This window comes from Trichogramma pretiosum, unplaced genomic scaffold, assembly GCF_000599845.2.
Source record: "Trichogramma pretiosum strain Unisexual culture from Peru unplaced genomic scaffold, Tpre_2.0 scaffold4, whole genome shotgun sequence".
Taxonomy (NCBI): domain Eukaryota; kingdom Metazoa; phylum Arthropoda; class Insecta; order Hymenoptera; family Trichogrammatidae; genus Trichogramma; species Trichogramma pretiosum.
The window spans coordinates 1391673-1411415 of NW_019641688.1; the positions used below are offsets into that span (position 1 = coordinate 1391673).

The 19743-nt window shown below is 44.6% G+C and overlaps 2 protein-coding genes across 8 annotated transcripts in view; both read left to right on the forward strand.

The window, feature by feature from the left end:
• The window catches only part of LOC106656221 (dystrophin, isoforms A/C/F/G/H), a 108987-nt gene that overhangs the window by 43466 nt on the left and 45778 nt on the right, over positions 1–19743 (forward strand). The gene's annotated exons all lie outside the window — the stretch shown is intronic.
• Positions 952–15362, forward strand: LOC111694250. The gene is made up of 2 exons (XM_023461651.1): positions 952–1290; positions 15285–15362. Exons 1-2 carry the CDS (start codon positions 976–978, stop codon positions 15345–15347), a joined length of 378 nt encoding a protein of 125 aa, XP_023317419.1. The 5' UTR covers positions 952–975; the 3' UTR covers positions 15348–15362.

Sequence of the window (19743 nt, forward strand, 5' to 3'; positions counted from 1 at the left end):
ACAGCATCCACCGCCACAAAAGCAAAAGCATCATCAACATGCTCAATACCGGGCTCAGCATCGTGGTCCGGACTCAATGGCTTGTGTTCCTCATCAAATTTCCCAGAGACAAACGTCTCCCCCGCACTCCAAAAACACAAGCGATACATCGATGTCCATCCCGAGTCGAAACCCCAACAGCAGCAACAATTGCTCGATGCGATACCTAGCCTGGCCGGACCAGTCCGCATTCGTAGCAGCGCTACCTCACCAGCAGCAGCATCACAATCGCTGCGCAATGGAGATCATTGCGTGCCCAGACGACCCCGTGCAAACGCAAACCCGACAACAGCAGCAACAATTTCTACAATCGGTGGACCATCAGGCTCCTCGTTTGCAACAGCCGCAATCATTAATTCCGCCACCTCACCGTCTTGTTCCCCTTCTGCCTCCTCATCAACAACGTGTTCTTCAACAACGTCATCAGTATGTTCAGTCGCATCAAATGGTACACAGTCTCAGCAACTGTATGGAAATGCCGCAGCAACGGCAACCACACCAGCAGCAGCTTGGAGTACTGGTGAGCATGCACCATGGGACAGCAGCAGCAGCAGCAGCACCTCAGCAGCAGCAGGCTTGGTGCCACATCAACCCGTGGCTCGTAAGGCCTACTCCACAACCCTCCCATTACATTGCCCCCAATCACCCACACCTACGAGCAAAGACCATACCCTAATTGCTACGAGTAATTCCAATACCTGGAGCTGTGGCGCATCGTTGAAAACAAGACCGCACAGTATAGCGAGCAGTCCTCAATGCAACGGAGTCTCGTCCTTGGCGATATCGTCCTCGCCCTCGGATTCTGGCTATCGTTCTCTGCCCTCGGCTTCGAGCGACTATCAACTGAAGTCGACGTCGCTGCAGCAAGCTCAAGCCGCACAAATGCGAGAGAATCACATCACGAGGCGGCAATCGTTACCGTCGGCTCAGAGCTTGATGAGGACGAATGGGCCCAGGCCGAGTCCAACTTTTCACGGTCTGCCCTTCAAACCGTTCAACTGCGGTGTCTCGCCCAATGGTAATCCGTTGTTTCTTGGCTGCACTCACTTGCATGGATCGTCGTCCGGCAATGTCAGTAGTACTGGCAGCAGTACGAGAATATCGACGCCAGCATCGACTCCTACGAGTTTATTGAGTACCGCCCAAGTGATACAACAATTACTGAACGCTCACAAAAATGGATTCAAGATCGACGAGGACAAATTGAAATTGTTCATCGAGATTCTTGATACGCAGGAACGATTTGCTAAGGTTAGTCTGCTCAGAAAAATTTCTCGATATAGAGATCGTACGTGGTACGAATTGTCAAATTGAAAAAAAAATTCCCTTAACAATGCTGACGTAGTCCTATAGCGTAACGAAATAATGCAATAAAATAATGTATGCGTGCCGCGGCTATATTGGTCCAGGCGTTATATACATATAGAGTTTCGGGGGCAAAAGTCATTTTCGCTTGGGAAAACGAAGCTTGAAGCAGGCGGCAATGGCATGCGTCGTGCTGGCCTCGCTGTTGGTTATGCGATCAGCCTCCGAGCGATGATCCTGCATCAGCTGCAGGGAGAAGGTAAATATGCCGGGCGCGCGCGCGCGCGGGCGACTGCCGATAAATAATCTACCTAAATTGTTCGCTGACTATATGCAACGACTGTACTCCGGGATACCTGTATCGATCGTGAATTATTAGAAGCGTTATTCCGTGAGTAAACCGGATAGCGCCTACCAAATATTGGATTTTGCATTTTTCTCGTCGTTGCTCGTAAGCTTGTCGCGTCAAAGCTCCGTTTGGTTGATGCTTGCTGCTGTGTGCGTATGCGTATATAGCGAGCAGCAGCTAACCCGTTAGACTGGATTATTTTATTCATCCACCTTTTTTTTTATTTCTTTGCATCTATATTGAAAATTTTCAGTATTATTTCGAAATTCATTTTAATTTTTTATCTTTTTTTTTCATCCAAAAATCTCAATGCGTTAACTGCGAGGATTAACATAACGTGCCAATTTTGTCGTTGAAATATAAATTTGACTAAATCCTCAGAGTATCAACAACGCATTAGTTATAAAATTTGAAAATTGTTTTGCGAGGAGGATAAGCATAAAAAAGAGCGAGAAAAAAGTATGAAAAAAAGTAAACGATTGCTATTCTTTACTGACGGGACACTTTTCCCATCAATCCTGCAAGAGTCCACTTTCTTGACGTCTCCATTTGCTGCCTACAGTTCAATTTGGTAGGTGCTCAACGCAACGCACGTGCTTGTAAATCTAAATCGAAAGACTTTTGCTGCTGCTAAATATTCAATTTATTGTTATTTTGCCCTCTGGATAGCATTTGTTTAGAAAATAAAATCCAAGAACTCCCTGTTACAAATCGGTAGCTATTTGCACTGTTTATTCGCGTGAATCTATGAATGCAATAAAAATAATTTTGCTTCTCCTTATTTTTTGTGAGAAGCATTATCGTACAATAAATCTAACCGTTCTTTTCCTGACAGGGATAAATATGCCAGAAAACAATCTGATAAAGTTATACTTAATAAGAAAACACGTGAATACATTTTCTTGTCGCATTTTTAGGTAAACTCACTACTACTTATTATACAGTACCGGGGATCACAAAAATGTTTTTTCAAGTTTTCTAAAGGATAGCTCCCCGTTTTCTTTAGTTGTTTTGTTGGATTTATTTTTACAATCCAAACAGCAGGTATGCTATTTTTCAGAATCGTCGCTTGTGCCTGTGTACGTACCACACGCACACACATTACTAAACCAGTTTATACAATAGATACACAAAAGTGTATGTGCACTGCGAGACTGCCTTGGCATATCGTCCGATAGAAATTCCGAGAGACGAAAATTCCCTTGGCACTGTTGATGCTCTTGTATTATATATCATATATAAAGGATGTATCAAAAATTCAAGGCGTTCGCGTGTAGGAAATTGTTGTGTTGTTAAAAAAAATTTATTTCTTGAAATAATCTGCCCGAGAAAATTGAAAAAAATAAAAAATAAAATATGTAAAAGGAAAATGCGGTTGTTTATCGTTTTAAATTAAATTTTTAGAAAATAGTATAAACATATTTTCCGAAAAATTGCATTCAATCAGACGTTCATAAGAAATTATGCCTAAAGGCGGAGAGTTAATTATTCTTGCCAAAGTCTAGCTACAACTGAAAATTTGAGCTTTTCAAGAACTACCGGTGGCTAGTTCGAAATCATCACAGAATACTTCTAGCTCCACTGGCTGGTCGCTGACATTTCTTATTATCGTTGTACACTGTGCAGACCATCATTGCAAAAAGTTTTCTCAAGTTTATTTGTTGAAATGTCTCTATTGGAGTCACTCGAAGTGAGCTTTGTGCTTTACGAGAGCGAGCCTTAGCTGCCAATATAATTAATGGTGCTTGAACTTTTCTCATTTCTGCCACTGGGATATATATTTTATTGTTGCTAGAAGAAAAGATGTTTTCACGGTACGCGCGCGGGTGGCGTCGCGAGTATAAAACGAAAAAAAAAATGATCGAATTGCGAGGGATCTCTTCCGGTCTTTTAACGAATCGAAAAGTCAAAATGTCGAGCTCGCTCGAGTTGAAAATTGAGGGTGTAGCGCGCACGCGTAAACGCGTATACACGCACTGTTTATGCTCGCGCGCGCATACTGGCGCGGGCCGGGAGCTTTATATACGTTCACGCATATACACGCATACATGTTGCAGTTATTATTATTTATCATGGTGATTAATTCCAGCTGCCACTGCTGCGGCAAGCCGCACACCTGCGCCGGCCTCAAACCGAACAGCCCCCCGAACGCACCAGAGCCACCCTCGACTCGCACCCCTTAATTTTCGCACTTTAAGCTGCATTCTGTTATGCGCTTCCATTTCATTTTGCGCGCCTCCGCTCCAAATATGACCGAACAAGCAGTATCTTCTCGCGAGTCGCGAGCTTCGCCCCCGCCGACATTTTTCATATTCGAGCTCGAATGGCATTCGCATAAAAATGTGCCATTTAAAATATGAAAATCACAGTCGAACGATCTATATACATAAATTACGTTTTTTTATTTACTGTATTTTCATTTTTATTTTTTTCCACTGCAGACACTGCCTGTCTATCTATATCGGCTTCGCTTTTAATTCTTTATAACTGCATATTTAATTTTTCAAGTACGCGTTAATGTCTGATGCTCCAATTGACTCCGAAACTAAATATATTCTTGTCGTTTCATATATAGTCGCGAAGTAAGATGCTGAACACTAGAGAGTCTTCATGGTTTTTCTGTAATTCGATAAAATTCCACCATCAAGTTTTAACATGCGCTCATCATAATATATGTGGCAGTAATAAAATATGAATGTGTCGAAGTCGAGTGAACACGGCGAGCGAGCGAGAGAGAGCGCGCGCGCGGGACAGTTAGCTTGAGTTATAATGCGAATTTCCCATGAGTGTCGTATCGGAACGTACGAGGCGCAGGGTATTATAGGAAAAGGGAGTGAGAGGTCGAAAAGGTGTATAGAATGAGAAACTCCTCTGCCTGCACTGCTGCTGCTACCCGAGTGATATCAGAGAAAAATATCAATATCATAATTAAATTTTACGACACTCTTTTGACTCTGTAATTGTGCATGCGATATTACAATGGCAGGCAAGCGACGGAATTCAGATTTTAATGGGCAACGTCGCAAAACGCGCGAGCCGGCGGCAGCGGCTTTATCGACTCTTGCAATAATGCGATAACGATGGCGCCTATATTACTAGCGCGCCGCTCCGAGATTTATATATGCACACCAGCGCGTTATAGCGTGACATTTTGCCGTGGACTCTTCTACAACGCACGCTTATATTATGCTTGCCGCTCGTACGCGGAGTTCGATGACTACGTATTCTGCCCATGGGCAGGATTCTGTGGATTATAAGATCGATGCGTACGCGCGCGCGCGCGAACTAAAAAAACACGAGCGTATAAACTATTCCAATTAGTTAGGGAATGTGGGACAGATTTAGCTTTAACTTGAGGCCAGATCTCAATTCGAATGTAACTTCTGCGAGGGTCTGCTTTTCGAGAGATTGGCTCGAGTAGGTTTCTACGTACTTGCGCGCATTTAGGATATATACAGATAGTATTTGTCTGATAAATTACGCGCTGCGCGCACGTGGCTCTCAAGAGTCGAGCAGAAAGTCCACTTGGTAACCGATACGAATAAATATTATAAATAAGTGCATTTACGCATTTATTGGAATAAAGTATACAAGAAAAAAGTAAAGCACGAAGAAGCATCTCGAAAAATTAAAAAAGCCTATACAGCGCTAGTTCAGCCACTGCACAGCTCTCTGCGCTTATACTATAGTCCGCTTCTAGATTACAGCTACGCACTAAACACTACAACTCTCGGCTCCGAGCATTTGAAACGGCTTGCGTCCATTAGTCAAGAGCAGCAGCAGCAGCAACAGCAGCTAGTACGCATTTTTCAAAACTCGCTTTCTCTATTAGCCGTGAATCAATAGCAAAATTAAGGTAATAATCAAGAGCACTACTGCTGCTGCACCGGTGCAGCTATGGGATAATGGCCCGATGATGGGTTCGCAACGACGCGTCTATCTCTATATAGTATAGGGCAGGGCACAGTGCAACAACGCACGTGCCGCATCGACTAACGCTCATGCGGCTGCTGCTGCTGCAACTGCACACTGTTACTGAACTTGTCGGGTACGCGCGCTCAGAATGCTTAATGTTAACGTTCATTTGCAACGGGGCGAATATCGCGCAGAAACAGAGGTGATCGTTCGTTCGTGTGTACATGCTGTATACGCACAGAGACAGGTATAAACACCTAAATTCACTACAGGCCGCCGATTGTTACACAATTGCACACCGTTTTACCCTTCGTATTGTATATATGAAATTATAGCGTCAATAATGGCTATATGCCTGTAAGACGTACGTTAACCCGTCGGTGGTCGCGCGGATAACGAGCTATCGTGTTCTCGCTTCGCAGACAAAACCGTATACACTACGTGCGGCAGTAGTCGCGCGCTAGTGGTATCGCGTAGATACCTTTATACGCGCATTTGAATGAAAGAGAGAGCTTGCTAGGAAAAAAGCTCCTCGAAGCTTCGAAGCAACAAGGTGGTCTATACACACGAGCACGGAAAAGGATGGGAGCGAGAGAGGGAGACGGAGGTATAAAGCGCGCAAAAGCAAAAGCGTCAGCGCGCAGAAAAGAACGACTCGACTCTTTCTCTCTCTCTCTCTCGCGTGCGGCAAGGGCCTCGAGTGCGCTTTTAGCGAGGCTCGGGCGCTCGCACACGCAACAATGAGACTCGCGTACGCGTCGTATACGGTAAAGCTCAGACTCGTAGAGTACACGTTGTTTAGCGCGCGAAGCTCCTCTCACCGATAGTCTCTCGCTCTTTCTCGTAGCTGGAGCTCGTATATAAGTATCGATGCAACTTATACGCGTCTGGAAAAAAGAATCGGATATCGCCCAAGCTACAAGTTCAAAAATACTTCTTATATTAATTGCTTCGTGATCAGCTTTACATTGTGTAGCTCGCTTTATTATAAGTTGAGATTTTTTTCCTACGCACCCGACCGCGAGATAGTGTACGTGCTCGGGCCTCGTTATCGCGGCCAGCACGAGCTGATATGCGTGCGCGCGGGGCGATTTTCCCACGCGAGCCGCCGCCGCCGCTGCTGCTGCTGCTCTCATTGCGCGCATTAAGCGAGCGCCGCGCGCTTTGGATAACAGCGCCTGGGATAATTTATAGCTTCCCGAGCGCAAGCAAGCAGCCAACAACACACAACCCTCGTCCCTCTTGTCCAACTTTTTTTTCTCTCTCGCTCGCTGCTCGCCACGAGAGGAGGAAAAAATTTCCTCCTCCCTGTTGCGGTTCAACTTGTTTTGCTTTGCTTTCTGGCTTGCTGCTCTCTCGCCGCGCGTAGTTACGTGTGGCCGCGCACGCGCGCGTTCCTTTGCCTTTTTTGTTTTTTTTTTTTTATTTTATTCTCCCCGGGCCACGANCCCCCCCCCCCCCCCCCTCCTCGATGAAATTGCCTCGCGGCTGCTGCTGTTGGCTGCCGCTATTTTTGAAATGAAAGAGTGGCACAAACAATATAGCTATATATCGAAAATAATCCAATAAAAGACGTCACTCTCGTCTTGGATATAATTTCGAGGACTTTCAAAGCGCATTCGACTGATGATATAAACCGATCTCGCCTATCAATGCCGCTGCTACTTCTGCCTCGCGCTATAATAACGGAATTTCAGTTCGCGAAATAGAGCTACTTGAAATTATTATACCGAGTGCAGCGTGCGCAGACTACCTCTTGAGATACATAAGCTTAGGTCGAGCTTAACGCCTGCAGATCACCATCGCAAAGAGTCAGCGGTGCGTGCGAGCGTGAGTAAGTGCTCTCTCCTACTCGTCGATCGTATCGACGAGCGAGAGCTTTTAAAAGTCTATATTTTTATTTTGCTCTCTTTGGGTTCGGGGTTCTTTTTTTTTTTTATTTAGCGATAGAGAACGCGAGAATCAATTGAACCGCGCGCCGGCTCGCATTCGAAGAACGCGCGGCGCGATCGAATCAATAGCGCGCGACCAAATACCTTCAATCATCGCACGCGTCTAATAGGATTCGAGTTTATATTAGCATATTTTTTGCTGCTGCTGCTGCTGCCGCCTGTGCGGAATTTGAGTGGTAATAGAAATGGCATCATAACTTTGGGAGTAGTAGGAAATTAGTTGAAATATTCAATGGCAGTTGTTGGATGAATTTGACGAGGCACGTTTTGACCGCAACGCTTCGGTCGCAACACCTCTTTGCGCATGAATAAAGCAGTCGCAAGCTTATAAGCGTAGCAAAGCAGCAGCAACACATCGAGCTCGTGCACTCACGTATAGTACTGGCACACATACACATACCTGCACTGCACCTATACACACTCGAGAGCGAGCAATATACGTATAACCTGCAGTCGGCAGTCGGCTATACAGCTCCACAGTGAGGACTCGCGCGGCACTTCTGGATCCGCGCTGAATAATGAAATACATTCCCTCCCAGGCGACGATCTAATGGAGAGTCGGGGCTGACTCGATCCTACCGAGGTAATTCCTCCGACACTCGCCGGCGCGCAAGGCCCCAAGGCGCAGCTCGAGCGAGGAGTTCGCTATAGCACTCCGATTAGAGATTTACGATTCTTCGAATTCACTACTACTTTGATACTTATGCGCTCGCGCGAGAGAGCGAGCTCGTCTGTGTGTGCATGTATATTACGCTGTTCGCAGCACTCTCCGGAGTTTCTGCGATTCTAGTGAGACGACGTGCAAAGCCGACGTCTTTTTTCATAAATTTCAAACTTGTACGAATCATCGGCCGATCAACTTCGCGCTCGCGCGCGACATATTATATCTCGGAACTATAATTTCTTGAGGCGATTTTGCGCGTCTCGTGCTCCCCGTCGCGCTGCCGCACTTCATCGCGCTCGCTTTTAATTCACACCGAAAAGTTGAGCTTCGCGCGCGAGCTCTGTGTGTCAACGGTACACGGCAGGAGCTAGCTAGCTGCGAGGAAAGACTCGCTCAACTCTCTCTCTCTCTCTCTCTGCGCTAGATTAATTAATTCGTGTAGCAAGGTTGCACGCTCCTTGCCTGCAGATTCGGCGCGCACTCAAAGTCAATCTTTGACTCTCCGAAAATTTATCTTATCAGTGCGAGACTTTAACATTGATGAAAATTCGAACGAACGATTTTGCCTTGCGGAGCGTACTATAGCCAAGAGCATAGAGTTGAGTCCGTTTTAGTTCGTGATAAATCAATTATAATCAAATTTGTGCGAAATAAAACTGTTACGCTGTACGAGTCAAAAAACCGCTGAAAATACATTAGCTTAGAGCTTACTCATAAAAAAATGATCGATCCTATTTTTATGTATAAATGGTAAGGGAATAAAACTTTGTTTTATTTCAAAAAGAATGCAAAAGCTCATCACGACCTTTTTTTTGTAAATACAAAAAAATGTCAGCTGAATTGAAACGTAAAATACAAATTGAATGAAAAAAATGTTTTTTGTAATACATTTTTGATGTTATTACATCGAAATAAAAGTGAGAAATGGTTTTTATGACCTTTACGAATATATGTAGTTTATATTTTTTCTATACCGAAAAAGTTTCGTACGATACGAGACCTTTAAATCATGTTTGGGAGTTAAAAGAAAAAAAATCGTCAAACGAGAAATACCAAAAGACAATATTTTGTGAAAAAAAGCATTGAATTTTCATCGATTATTCGTACTTGTACTTTCACCGCTACAATAATTGCACAACTTGTGCCTTATCCACTTTAATCGTAAACAAATGCAAAGTCGCAAGCTATTATATACGTACTGGCTTTGAAATAAAGATAAATCGAACGAACTGGGGGGCAACGGAGAGTGCAGCAAACTAATGCTAATAAAAGTTTCCGTTTCGCGCGCGCGCTTGTACGCCGACGACGACGAGCGCTAATGTACAGCTTAAAAAATGCACGCTAAATTTTTAGCATGGATTTTAACTGCCAACACAGCGTAATTATCGAATGGCTTTTTCGACTAATTTACAGGACATCGCGAGCCAGTGAATCAATACGCAAATACAACGTATACGAAGAATCGAAATTTTCCGATTACGCGGTACTAGTAACTTTGATCTCGAAAAAATGATTCACGATAATCATGAAACGTGAAAATTACCAAGTGTGCTTGTGCATCCAATTTCCGGCACTTTTCGAGCTTTTCTTTAAATACACACAGCACTATTGCGATCTTCAACTTAATTTTATTTTTCGACTTTTCAATCCGTTTTGGCAGACAGCGCGCGCGAATATTCCTTTGGCGCGCATACAGAGTAGTAGGCGCAGTTCATCGTTAGACCAGCCGAGTGCGCCGCTGCTGCAGCACTCTTCAACGAGACTCGCGAGGTTTTTTTTTCTCGGCACGCAGAAGAGAAAACAAAAAGATTGCAAATATTCATCAAGAAGGGTAAAGTTGCATATCTATCCCATTGTGCGAGGCTTTACTGTGTGCGAGAGCGGCTGCTGCTGCGGGGTTACTGTGCTGGCGCCACCGCAGCTAGCGGCTCGTCGGCAGCTACGCTAACGCGCGCCGCAGCTCCACAGTTACCGCTTTTGCAGCAGCAGCAGCCCTTCCGCTCTTCAGACGCGAAATTAGGTCGGTTTGCGTACATTGCTATAGTTTTCTGCAAAACTTTTCGCTTGCAAGCCCGCACGAGAGTATACGATTATTATGCCGGAAAAGTTTTTAGGCCGATTATTCTCTCGCCGAGCTCGCGGCAGCGGCAGCAGCAGCAACACGCCGTACCACTACGCTGCCGCACCGCACGCCGGTTACAAAATCGTATTTTCATAATCCCACTTATTCAAAAGCTCGAAAGCGGGTCTCTCGCGCTGTCTTTTAGGGAAATATGAATTCTTGACAATTCGATAATTCGTGAATACACAAAATGCATAAAAAAAAGAGGAAAAAATATGGAAAGAAAAATACACATCGCAGACCATATCGCATCACAGAGCTTGTCAATGTAGTAGTTCGAATCCAATAGCCATACTACGGCAAAGCTTGTGCTTGGAGAGTCTGCCTCTCGGTTTGACATTTTCGTAAACTCGTGTGGATTGAAAAGAAGATTGCCATCGGATTTGGAAAGACTAGCTTGGAAAGGACAGGCCCGCGCGCGCATGCGACACGATAGTCCGCGAAACGCCGCCGCTGCGCGTTACGCGCTGATCCTCAGCCGCAGGAACGTCAATTAGCATAGGATTTATAGCTGGCCGCGCGGCTCTGTGCAAATCTTTCGAACATCCATCACTCGGCCATATCGTTATCATCATTGTCACTCGAAGCTCTCGCTGCTCTGCGTGCGTACATGCGTGCCTGCTCGAGTGTGCAGCAGCACCACCCGCATGACGTGAAACACGCATAAAGCATTTTACAGCATCCAAAAAGAGATTCATTCGTTCTCCTCCTCCTCCTCATCCTTTTTTTCTGCGTCCAGCGCCCAGGCCTTATTGAGACAACAACTACAACAACAGCGAGGTATAACAACAACATCGCGACACACAGAGCGCGTGGCATCGCTCGATTCTCTGTATATATTTGCCCCCGCTGTACCTAGAGAACCTTTCTCTCTCTCTCATTCGTGTGTATCCGCGTTGTATCCGTGTGTATCGGAAACTGATTGAATATTCATGGAAAGTGAGGCATTCGAGAATTTCTAGCGCTCTATGCGTGTGTGTGTGTGTGTGTGCCTGCACAGTGCGCGTATGGCGTCATGCACCAATGTGCCGTACAAACGGCTTGATTATTATTTCGATAGACAATGACATTCGTTATCGTGGTTTGTAAGCGGCAGTAGTAGTTGTACCCCCGCAGGCCTCCGCAGCGGCTGCGGCTCCTCTCTCGATCGCGCACAAACACTATACGCGTACACACGCGCGCACACACATACGCAACATTATTCCCCCCCGCTGACTCGCGGGCAAATATGTACACCGAACCTACGCGTACACGCGGTGTATAGCGGTTCGAATATATGATCTAACAAATTCGCCCATACCCGATAATATTTTGCAAATTAAGAGCTTTTTGTTGGAATCGTGTCGAGGTCAAGCGTGAAATGTAATAAACACGTATATGCATTCGGAATCCCGCGGAAGTTTACACCTGCGTTTTCATTCGAGCATTATACGATCGCGTTTGGCTTCAGAAATCCCCGCGTACCGGACATCTCTACGTCGCATAAACTCGGTTTCTATCTCTTCTTGCAAACGCAGCTCCTTAGAAACGAAAGGTTAAGTATATTCAAGCGAATTGTGACAATTAACAAAGGCTGACAAAATAGCTGCTGCTGCTGCTGCGCTCAAGTCACTTCTCTCGTGAGCAAGCTCGTCGCGTGATGCCTTCAGAATCCGCAGTTGCTTGTATACTACTCAGCAAAACGTCGAGCGACTGCGCTCTATAACGTGCGAAGTTGCTATTCTGCTGTCAAGAGACGTATACACAGCGGCAGTATATAACGCGAAGAACCAGCAGCAGCAGCGGCAGCAGCAGCAGTAGTAACGTAATTTCAGGGAAAGCGGCCGACGACGACGCTTCGTTGGCTTTTCTTTTATTCCTTTGAGCAGCGCATTGCACGTAATGCACCAGTTTTAGTCCCAGATCGCGTCTTTATCTCTTTCATGTTGTGTCATGGCTAATTTCAAAGCCGCGGCCTTGTCTTACTTGACGAAACACAAGCCCTTTATATGTACAAACGGTGGCAACGCGACGCTACCCTCATTGTCACAGCAGCTCCTACAAGCGCTCTCGGGCGTTTCATCTGTCTCTCTCTTCGAGCGAGAGAAATTAAAATTACACTTTCTTTTAGTTGCATTACTCGCGAGAAGCTCGTGACAGCGCCGGTTTAGCCAGCAGAGCAGCTTGTTCTGATTCGAATTTTCCCTCAGTCGGTGACGACGACGACGACTAAGATGTGGCATCGCTGCAAGAGAGTCGCCGCCCGCTGGGGTAGCTCTCTCTCTGTTAGCTCGAGAGCAGCAAATGTTATTTTAAGTCAGGTAGAGGCATCGATCGGTCGTTGAATTATTTCGAGCGGTCTATCCATAAGGCGGCTCTAGGCAACTGGCAACTACATCGATACACACACGCGAGTATGTGGTCGTGTGTGTACGTGTATATACACTTTTGCCTTGGGAGAGAAAAGAGAGAGAAGTGACCTACATCTAGCACCTCCCGCGATATCGCGTGAATTTTCTCTCTTCTCTTTTTTCTTGTCAGCTCATACAGCTGAGGAGAAAAACACTCTGATGCCGGGCTTCTTGTTTTATGGATGCGCTCTCTTTCTTTTGCTACGCGCGAACTTCTTAAAAATCATCATTAAAGTCTCACGCGGAATTTGTTTTCAAAGGAAAGAGAGTCTCACACAAGAGAAAGAGATTGTTTACCTGCATGCGGTCTTTTTTAGCATCTAAAATTAAAATGAATGTCGCATCTTTTGACGGTATAGTGTTATCTTTTGTAAATCTATATTTACATTATTTTAATCAAGATGTTGTATTCTCTTTTTACCGATTAGATCTGCGATGGATAAAACGTTAGTCGAAATTGAATAGTCCTGTGATGATTTTTCTTGCCAGCATTTTATTTTTTATCTTGTTAAATTACAAAACATGGATGCCTTTGATGTTGCAAAAATGCGGGTGAAATGCCTAGCATGTTGCTAAAACACCAAGCTCAAATTTTTTCAAAAATTGAGCTTATTTAATTAAATATATATCATAAAAAGTTAAAAATATAATTTAGACTTTGATACAATTAGTAGTTTTACTCAAAATTTGGTCAGACGTACCAAGTTTTGCCATTACAATTAATTTTATTACGATCGAAACATTCTGAATGATTGCGGAAAATGACTGGATCTTTACAAAATTTTTCCATTCACATGCCTCTATCGATTCATCGTAATGTCGGAGAAAAAAATGTTAATACCGCCACGCTCATGCCTTTCCCGTTGTGGCGATAGAAGACGGAAGCTTCGAAAATCTCAACTTATTGCGCGATGTGCATGGCAGCAGCGAGGTTTGTGCGAGAGCAAAAATTGTGCCTCTGTGCCGCGAAAAGTGATAAAGACTGTCAGCTTACTAACGATTTCTCCCTCGACCTACATTTCCAGACGTCGTCGTCGTCGTCGTCGTCGCGTGGTGTGGATTATTTCTACTTTTTAATTATACCCGCGGGACGCGGGAACGAGAGGGCTCGAGTTTTGAAGCGCGCTCGCGCCGCTCATCGCGTGCTGCAGTGTGTATGTGTGTGTGCACTGTGCAGTGCAGTATGCATCGCGTACACGTATACCTATATGACTGCGTTGTGAGCGAAACAAGTGGATGCGTTTATTAGCAGCGTAGCAGCAGCAGCAGCAGCGGTGGTAGCAACTCTCGTCATCGTGCTACGGCGTCTTGCCGACGCAGCAGCGTGTTCATCATCATGGGCCCCCCCCTTTTTTTAGCACAGCCACTCTTCCACGCCAGCTCACAGACTAAGTTTTTTACATTGGAAATTAATTTCTTTCAAGCGATGCGCACGAGCAGCTCGTCGCGGGGATCTTTTCAAGCTCCATAACTGCTTCCTCGAGTTTTGCTCACGCTGCTGAGACTCACGCTCGATCGGACGTAATATCGCGTACTTGAAACAGCTCCAAGCTGGGTTGAACTCGACGTAGCCACGCGCATCCAGACGAGCTCGATGTGTACTTTTGCGCGAAACCTCGGCGCTCGCCCTTTGACGAAGCTATGTTGTGGCCAGCACCGCTGCTGGCGCTATATGGCCGAATCGAGCCCTCGCGATTGCCAAGTTTCGTGTCAAAAGCAGTTGCAGCTGCTGCTCCTGTTCGCTTGCATCGCTCTAACCCGCTAATTAAATTTTAAAATACAGAATGCAGGTATATCTATACGGTACGTCGCTGCTGCTTGTAAGTTCGAAGGCGAAAAAGCAAGCGTACAGCGCGTACATATAGCCACGCAAGTTCGGGTAGATAGGATAGGTGGCGACGATGGCACCTATGTACCTCGGCTCTCGTTCACCCCCGGATATAATAAAATATGCAATTCGATCGCATTGAATGTGCATTACACCACGCGGCGCGCGCGTGCCTCGCTCCGCGCGCTCGAGGAGTGAGAAGCTATCGCCTAGATTGCTTTCAGCGCGTAGAAGCAGCAGCGCAGCCACCACCATCGTCGTCGTCGTAGTATACCGCACACTCGAATCGAAAGCATCAGCGCGCGGCTGCTGAGCTCGAGGAAAGGGAGAAGAGATCGAGAGAATATATGCTAATCAGTATGTAAATGTAGGTGCCACGCTAGACGGCGTGGCGGTGCGGCGCGGTAACACGAGTTTGACGATTCTCTTCATCGTCGTGTTTCGTCTCAAGGGTACCCGAGAAGCCCGACTCTCTCGCTCTCGTCGTTTGTTTGCTCGGGGCTTGACAAACTAATTGATTAATGTCGTTATACTCGAGCGCTGCAGCAACAGCAGCGCCAGCGAGACGTTTGTGCCCGCGTTCTACTCTCTCGCACTCGCTCTGCTCCTTATTCACTCTATGTATTCGCTCGACATGAGCTGTCAGTCGCGAACTGATATAAAAAAACGACCGATCGATGGACTTTACTAACCATCGCTTGATTTTTTTCTCTGTTTCAGGTGAGTTCATGTGACCGAGCACGACTCGAATCAACTTTTGCCGTAAGTACAATTGAAAGTTGACTGCATAACTGCCGGACCAAAATCTGTTTGACATTAAATTGAGAAGTAGGTAAGAAAACCATCGGTAAAGTTTTCCGTGCTTCAGAATTCTCATTTAAAAATTGGAACTCGTTAGTTTTTTTTTCAAATAAAAAAGTAATGTAGGTCTGATAAGATTAGAAAGTGTGAATCATAAACAATATTTTTGAGAGACGCCTGAGATGATTGAAGTCAACGCGCGATACTACCAGTTGTGTCACCAGCTCGAATGAAAACCCCCCCGAGGCATTGACTCGCAAAAAGTGAAACAGAAGAATTGCTATAGATCTAGCGCGGGCGCGCGATGCCAGAAGTATACGAGGGAAAATGCAATTCCATATCTCGTTCATTTTCTCGCATTTTCCGGCTCAATGCGATACGAAACATTTCAACGGTGGGAAAAAGTAACACGACACAATGACGCGTGTGTGTGGTTTGCTTGTTATTAATGTCTATTGCCTCCGCCTTATACCACCTATTTTCCTGTATAAAAAAGATTTTTCTTTTTATTCGTGAAAATATGAAAAAAAAAAAATTGATTCTACGTGATCGATAACATTTCGAAAATACTCCTCGCATTCAAAAAGACGCATAGAATTGTGTATGTCTATGTGTATCTCGCTCTACCGTAAACAAACTTTTCGGTCGCCTATCGATAAAGACGTATTTAGTCGTGCCGCAAGCTTATCACTTACACAATCGTACGCAGGAAATTAAAATGATCCGCGAACAAGCAAAGCTATCGCACACGCTCACGCTGCACTGCATTATTATAGTCTCTTGCAAAGTGAAAGGAACTCGGGGAAGCTCTCTGGAAATCCCGGTAAAGCTCGGCTCGGAGTCGGTGCGGGAGTAAAAGAGTAAGTACTCGAGCAGCGGGGAATAAGCAAACCAAATCAAAGATAAGATAGAACTGGCTTCGCGCGGGAGGACAAGGAGTATAAAGCTCTTGGCACGTACGATCGTTTAGGTGACAGTGTCGCCGGCCTCGAGGGTACCACGTTCCTGCGTGCGCCGCGCAGCGCTCGGGGGAGAAACGCAGCAAGCAGCCTCGTTTGACATTCAAGATGCGACTCGTGCAATTCTCTCTGTGAAGGAGTTGTCCAAGAGGCAAGCGCGCCCTCCCTATCCACTTTTTTTTCTCTCTATGTTGCTTTCTTTTTTGTTTTTGTTTTCTTTGGCAGTAAACAGTATAGTTAAACAAATGAAAAAAGAACAAGAAAAAAGACGACGAGAGTATAAAATTGGGTGATTAAGAATTCATTATATGGTATTGGTTTAAATCTTGTTTGTTAACAGTATTACGATCTCTCGATAAGTTGAGTGTAATAGCTCGTGAATTTGCGTTCGGCATTTGAAACGCCAGATTATTTAAAGATAACATAATATGCTTAAGCGCTCGATAATTGATTCAAAGTTGGGACGAGCTTGCGTGGGTTGGTGTGCTCACGCCTTTTAAAAAAAGTTGAGGCTTGAAGCAAGCCACGAGAGCAAATTCAAGTTAATCCGTAAAACTGTTAGGCAGTAATTACGGTAAGTAAATCGTTCACACCAGGTTCACGCGCGACGAGGCCGAGTTATAGCTACTCTCTCTACTTTGCTCTTCCCGGATTCACAGCAGCAGCAAAAGCGGCGCATATATGACTCGAAGTTTTGGGTAATGCGATGTTCCACCTAATGGACCCATATCGATCGGCAAATATGTTTTATTAATACAATTATACGTGTACTGCGGCAGCAGCAGCAGCAGTAGAGCTGCTTGCTCAGATGCGCGCGCGTGCGCCGCGTCGACTCGCCTGCCCAACTTCGTGGCATATATAATTCAAATTAAATGACTAACTTTATTGTGTGTAAAAAAGACTGTCAATTATTTTGAGTCATTATAAATTCCTCGTTGAGTAACTGCAGACAAACAAAAACCGGTTGCCTAATATTGTTAAATGCAAATGAAATATCATTATTGTTACAAAGGGTATATAGAACCCTTGACAGTCGCAGTGATAGTTAACAAAGATAAACAAAGAATATTGAATGGGAACGTAGATAGGATAGGTAGCGGCGATCAAAGTCTAATAACTGAAGATTTTTAAATATTGTACTTTCACTTATCCAGTTATTCTGATTTTGCTACTTGCAGATTTAGACAAGACAAAGGTATTCGCCATCTAGTGACGAAGATTCAAAGTGATATTATTGTATTTAAATCAGTTGAAATCGGGTCTGCATTTTTGAAACATTTAAATTGCTGTTTCGGGATCATTTAAAGTTCACTCAGTATTTTTAACATAATTGTAGCAGAAAAAAAGTTTTAAATGGTCAATTGATTATTAGGCCTTTATAAATGTTGCGCATTTCTAGTAGAGACAGTTCTCATGAGTAACGCTGTGGAAATTGAAATTATAATAATATGTCGAGGACAAATCATTTTACTATAGCTGAATCGAATGAGATAATGGAGTTTGATGTAAAAGATTTTTAGTTCGAATGTCAGTGACCTCTCAAAGAAACTGATACCCAGGATGTGTATTAAACCAATTGCTTTCATGTGCATTAATCTCATGCGCGCAGATCCGCAGCGGCGCGTCAAAGTAAAAACAGTCGAGAATTCTCATTTATCTTTGAATCAGAGTAGACAGGTTCTGAGTATTTTTTTCTTCCGCTCAGTGTTTTCTCTTCTCGCCGGGCTACGTCTAGCGTCCCGCGCGTCTGTTTTACACAATCTTTCATGTCTTACTGATTACTACGGATAGTCAAGATTGATCGAGGAGCATCGAGCGCGCTAAATATTTGGAAAAGATTTTTAACTGCGTGTGAACGACCTCGCACTTGCAGTTTTTTTTCTTCACTATTCAACTCGGACTTTACTCATTTTTCTCAGACGTATAAGTTATTATTTCCAGTTGAATATTAAAATTATTATGGGTCATTTGTATTCGTTATATTTCGTGACCAACGTCGTCACTGTAACCATTAGTTTTTTTCCACTTTAAAACTTACTCTTCGTTGCCTACACCATTGTCTCGCGCGCGCATATTCAAGTAACTCTCACGAAACAAGTCCTGTGCAAGTAAAGAGAGAGAAAGAGCGAGGGAGAAAAAGCGAGAAGGAAGAAAATCTTTTGATTGCACACTTTACAAGCTTAATTCTCATAACTTTAAGCTCGCAGCTTTAAACTTGTTTCATAAAACGGGGCGCTACTTACTTTTTTTCCGCTCATGCGACGGGCGGTATATAACGCATGCATACGAGGAGAATATTTTCAATTATTATACTCTATTAAATTAACGGAAGGTAAAACACACCGCTATGTTAATGAACGAAATGCATGAAAATTCAATGCGTCAAATTAGCGTTGATTTATGATTTGAATATAGCAACGCACTCATACAAGAAGTTGTCATTTGCGTTACGATTTTAAGACAAGTCCCGTGTAGCAAGATTAGAAAATACACATCGGTCAGTGGAATTATTATTTTTTTTAACCTGGCTGCTACGACCGCTGTAACACGTTAAAAATATGTGATCCTCGCTCTAACCAACGCCGCCACTCGCAGCACACAGCGTTTAGCCAGTGGTCCACCGTAACTTTTTTAGCGCCATGTTAATTCGCCCGGAGATCCCTCAAAATGTCCTAGTGCGAAAGAAGCGCCCATGCCAAAGCAAACAACGACGCGCGCTCGAGGTTTGCAAAGTTACCGCACGACTATTCCAAGGAATACTCTAGCAGCTCGGATTTAACATTCCTGGAGCGTTTATATACGACGAGCTCCAGCGCTCGGGCGCGCTCGAGCTGACTGAGCGGCCAAGTGCGCATCGGGAAAGCTACGTAGTAGCGTGTATATATGCAAGCGCGTTCCAACTCAAATACCGGTCGCCGTATCGTTGCCGCTAAAGACTTCGTTTGAATTTCGCCCCTGCAGCTTGCGCCCTGGCCTCGTTTGATGGGTCCCTATTGCAACTTTCTCGACTCTTATATGCGAAAAGACGAAACCAACAGTGATTGGCATTGTTGTTGAAGGTATAGCGCCTCGTGCTTACGCCGCTTTGCGAGAGGCATTACACCAACGACGACTGAGGCTTTCTTCGAGATTATCTGGGCTTGCGTTTAAGAGGATAAGTCCCTGATTACATATTAAAATAATACCGGAAAGTTACTTTGAGCTAGCTATCGCTACAACAAGATATGCCCTTTGTTACACGAAGCCAGTTGCTATATTCTAGCAGACTGCTACGTCAAAATTCAAAAGTGAAAATAAAGAGGTGAAGAGGCGTAACTTGAACGTTTAACGCATCGTAACCAAGCAGAATTGCACAAAAAATAAAAAAGCTCCGAAAATTTTGAAAGGAAAATCTTCTAAGAAAGTTTACCTCAACCGTA

Bases quoted from the DNA above. Each gene is read 5' to 3' on its own strand.
- LOC111694250 (XM_023461651.1), top strand. From the start codon at position 976: ATGAGGACGAATGGGCCCAGGCCGAGTCCAACTTTTCACGGTCTGCCC. The intron at 1,291-15,284 runs GTTAGTCTGCTC...TCTCTGTTTCAG, and splicing joins CGCAGGAACGATTTGCTAAG to GTGAGTTCATGTGACCGAGC.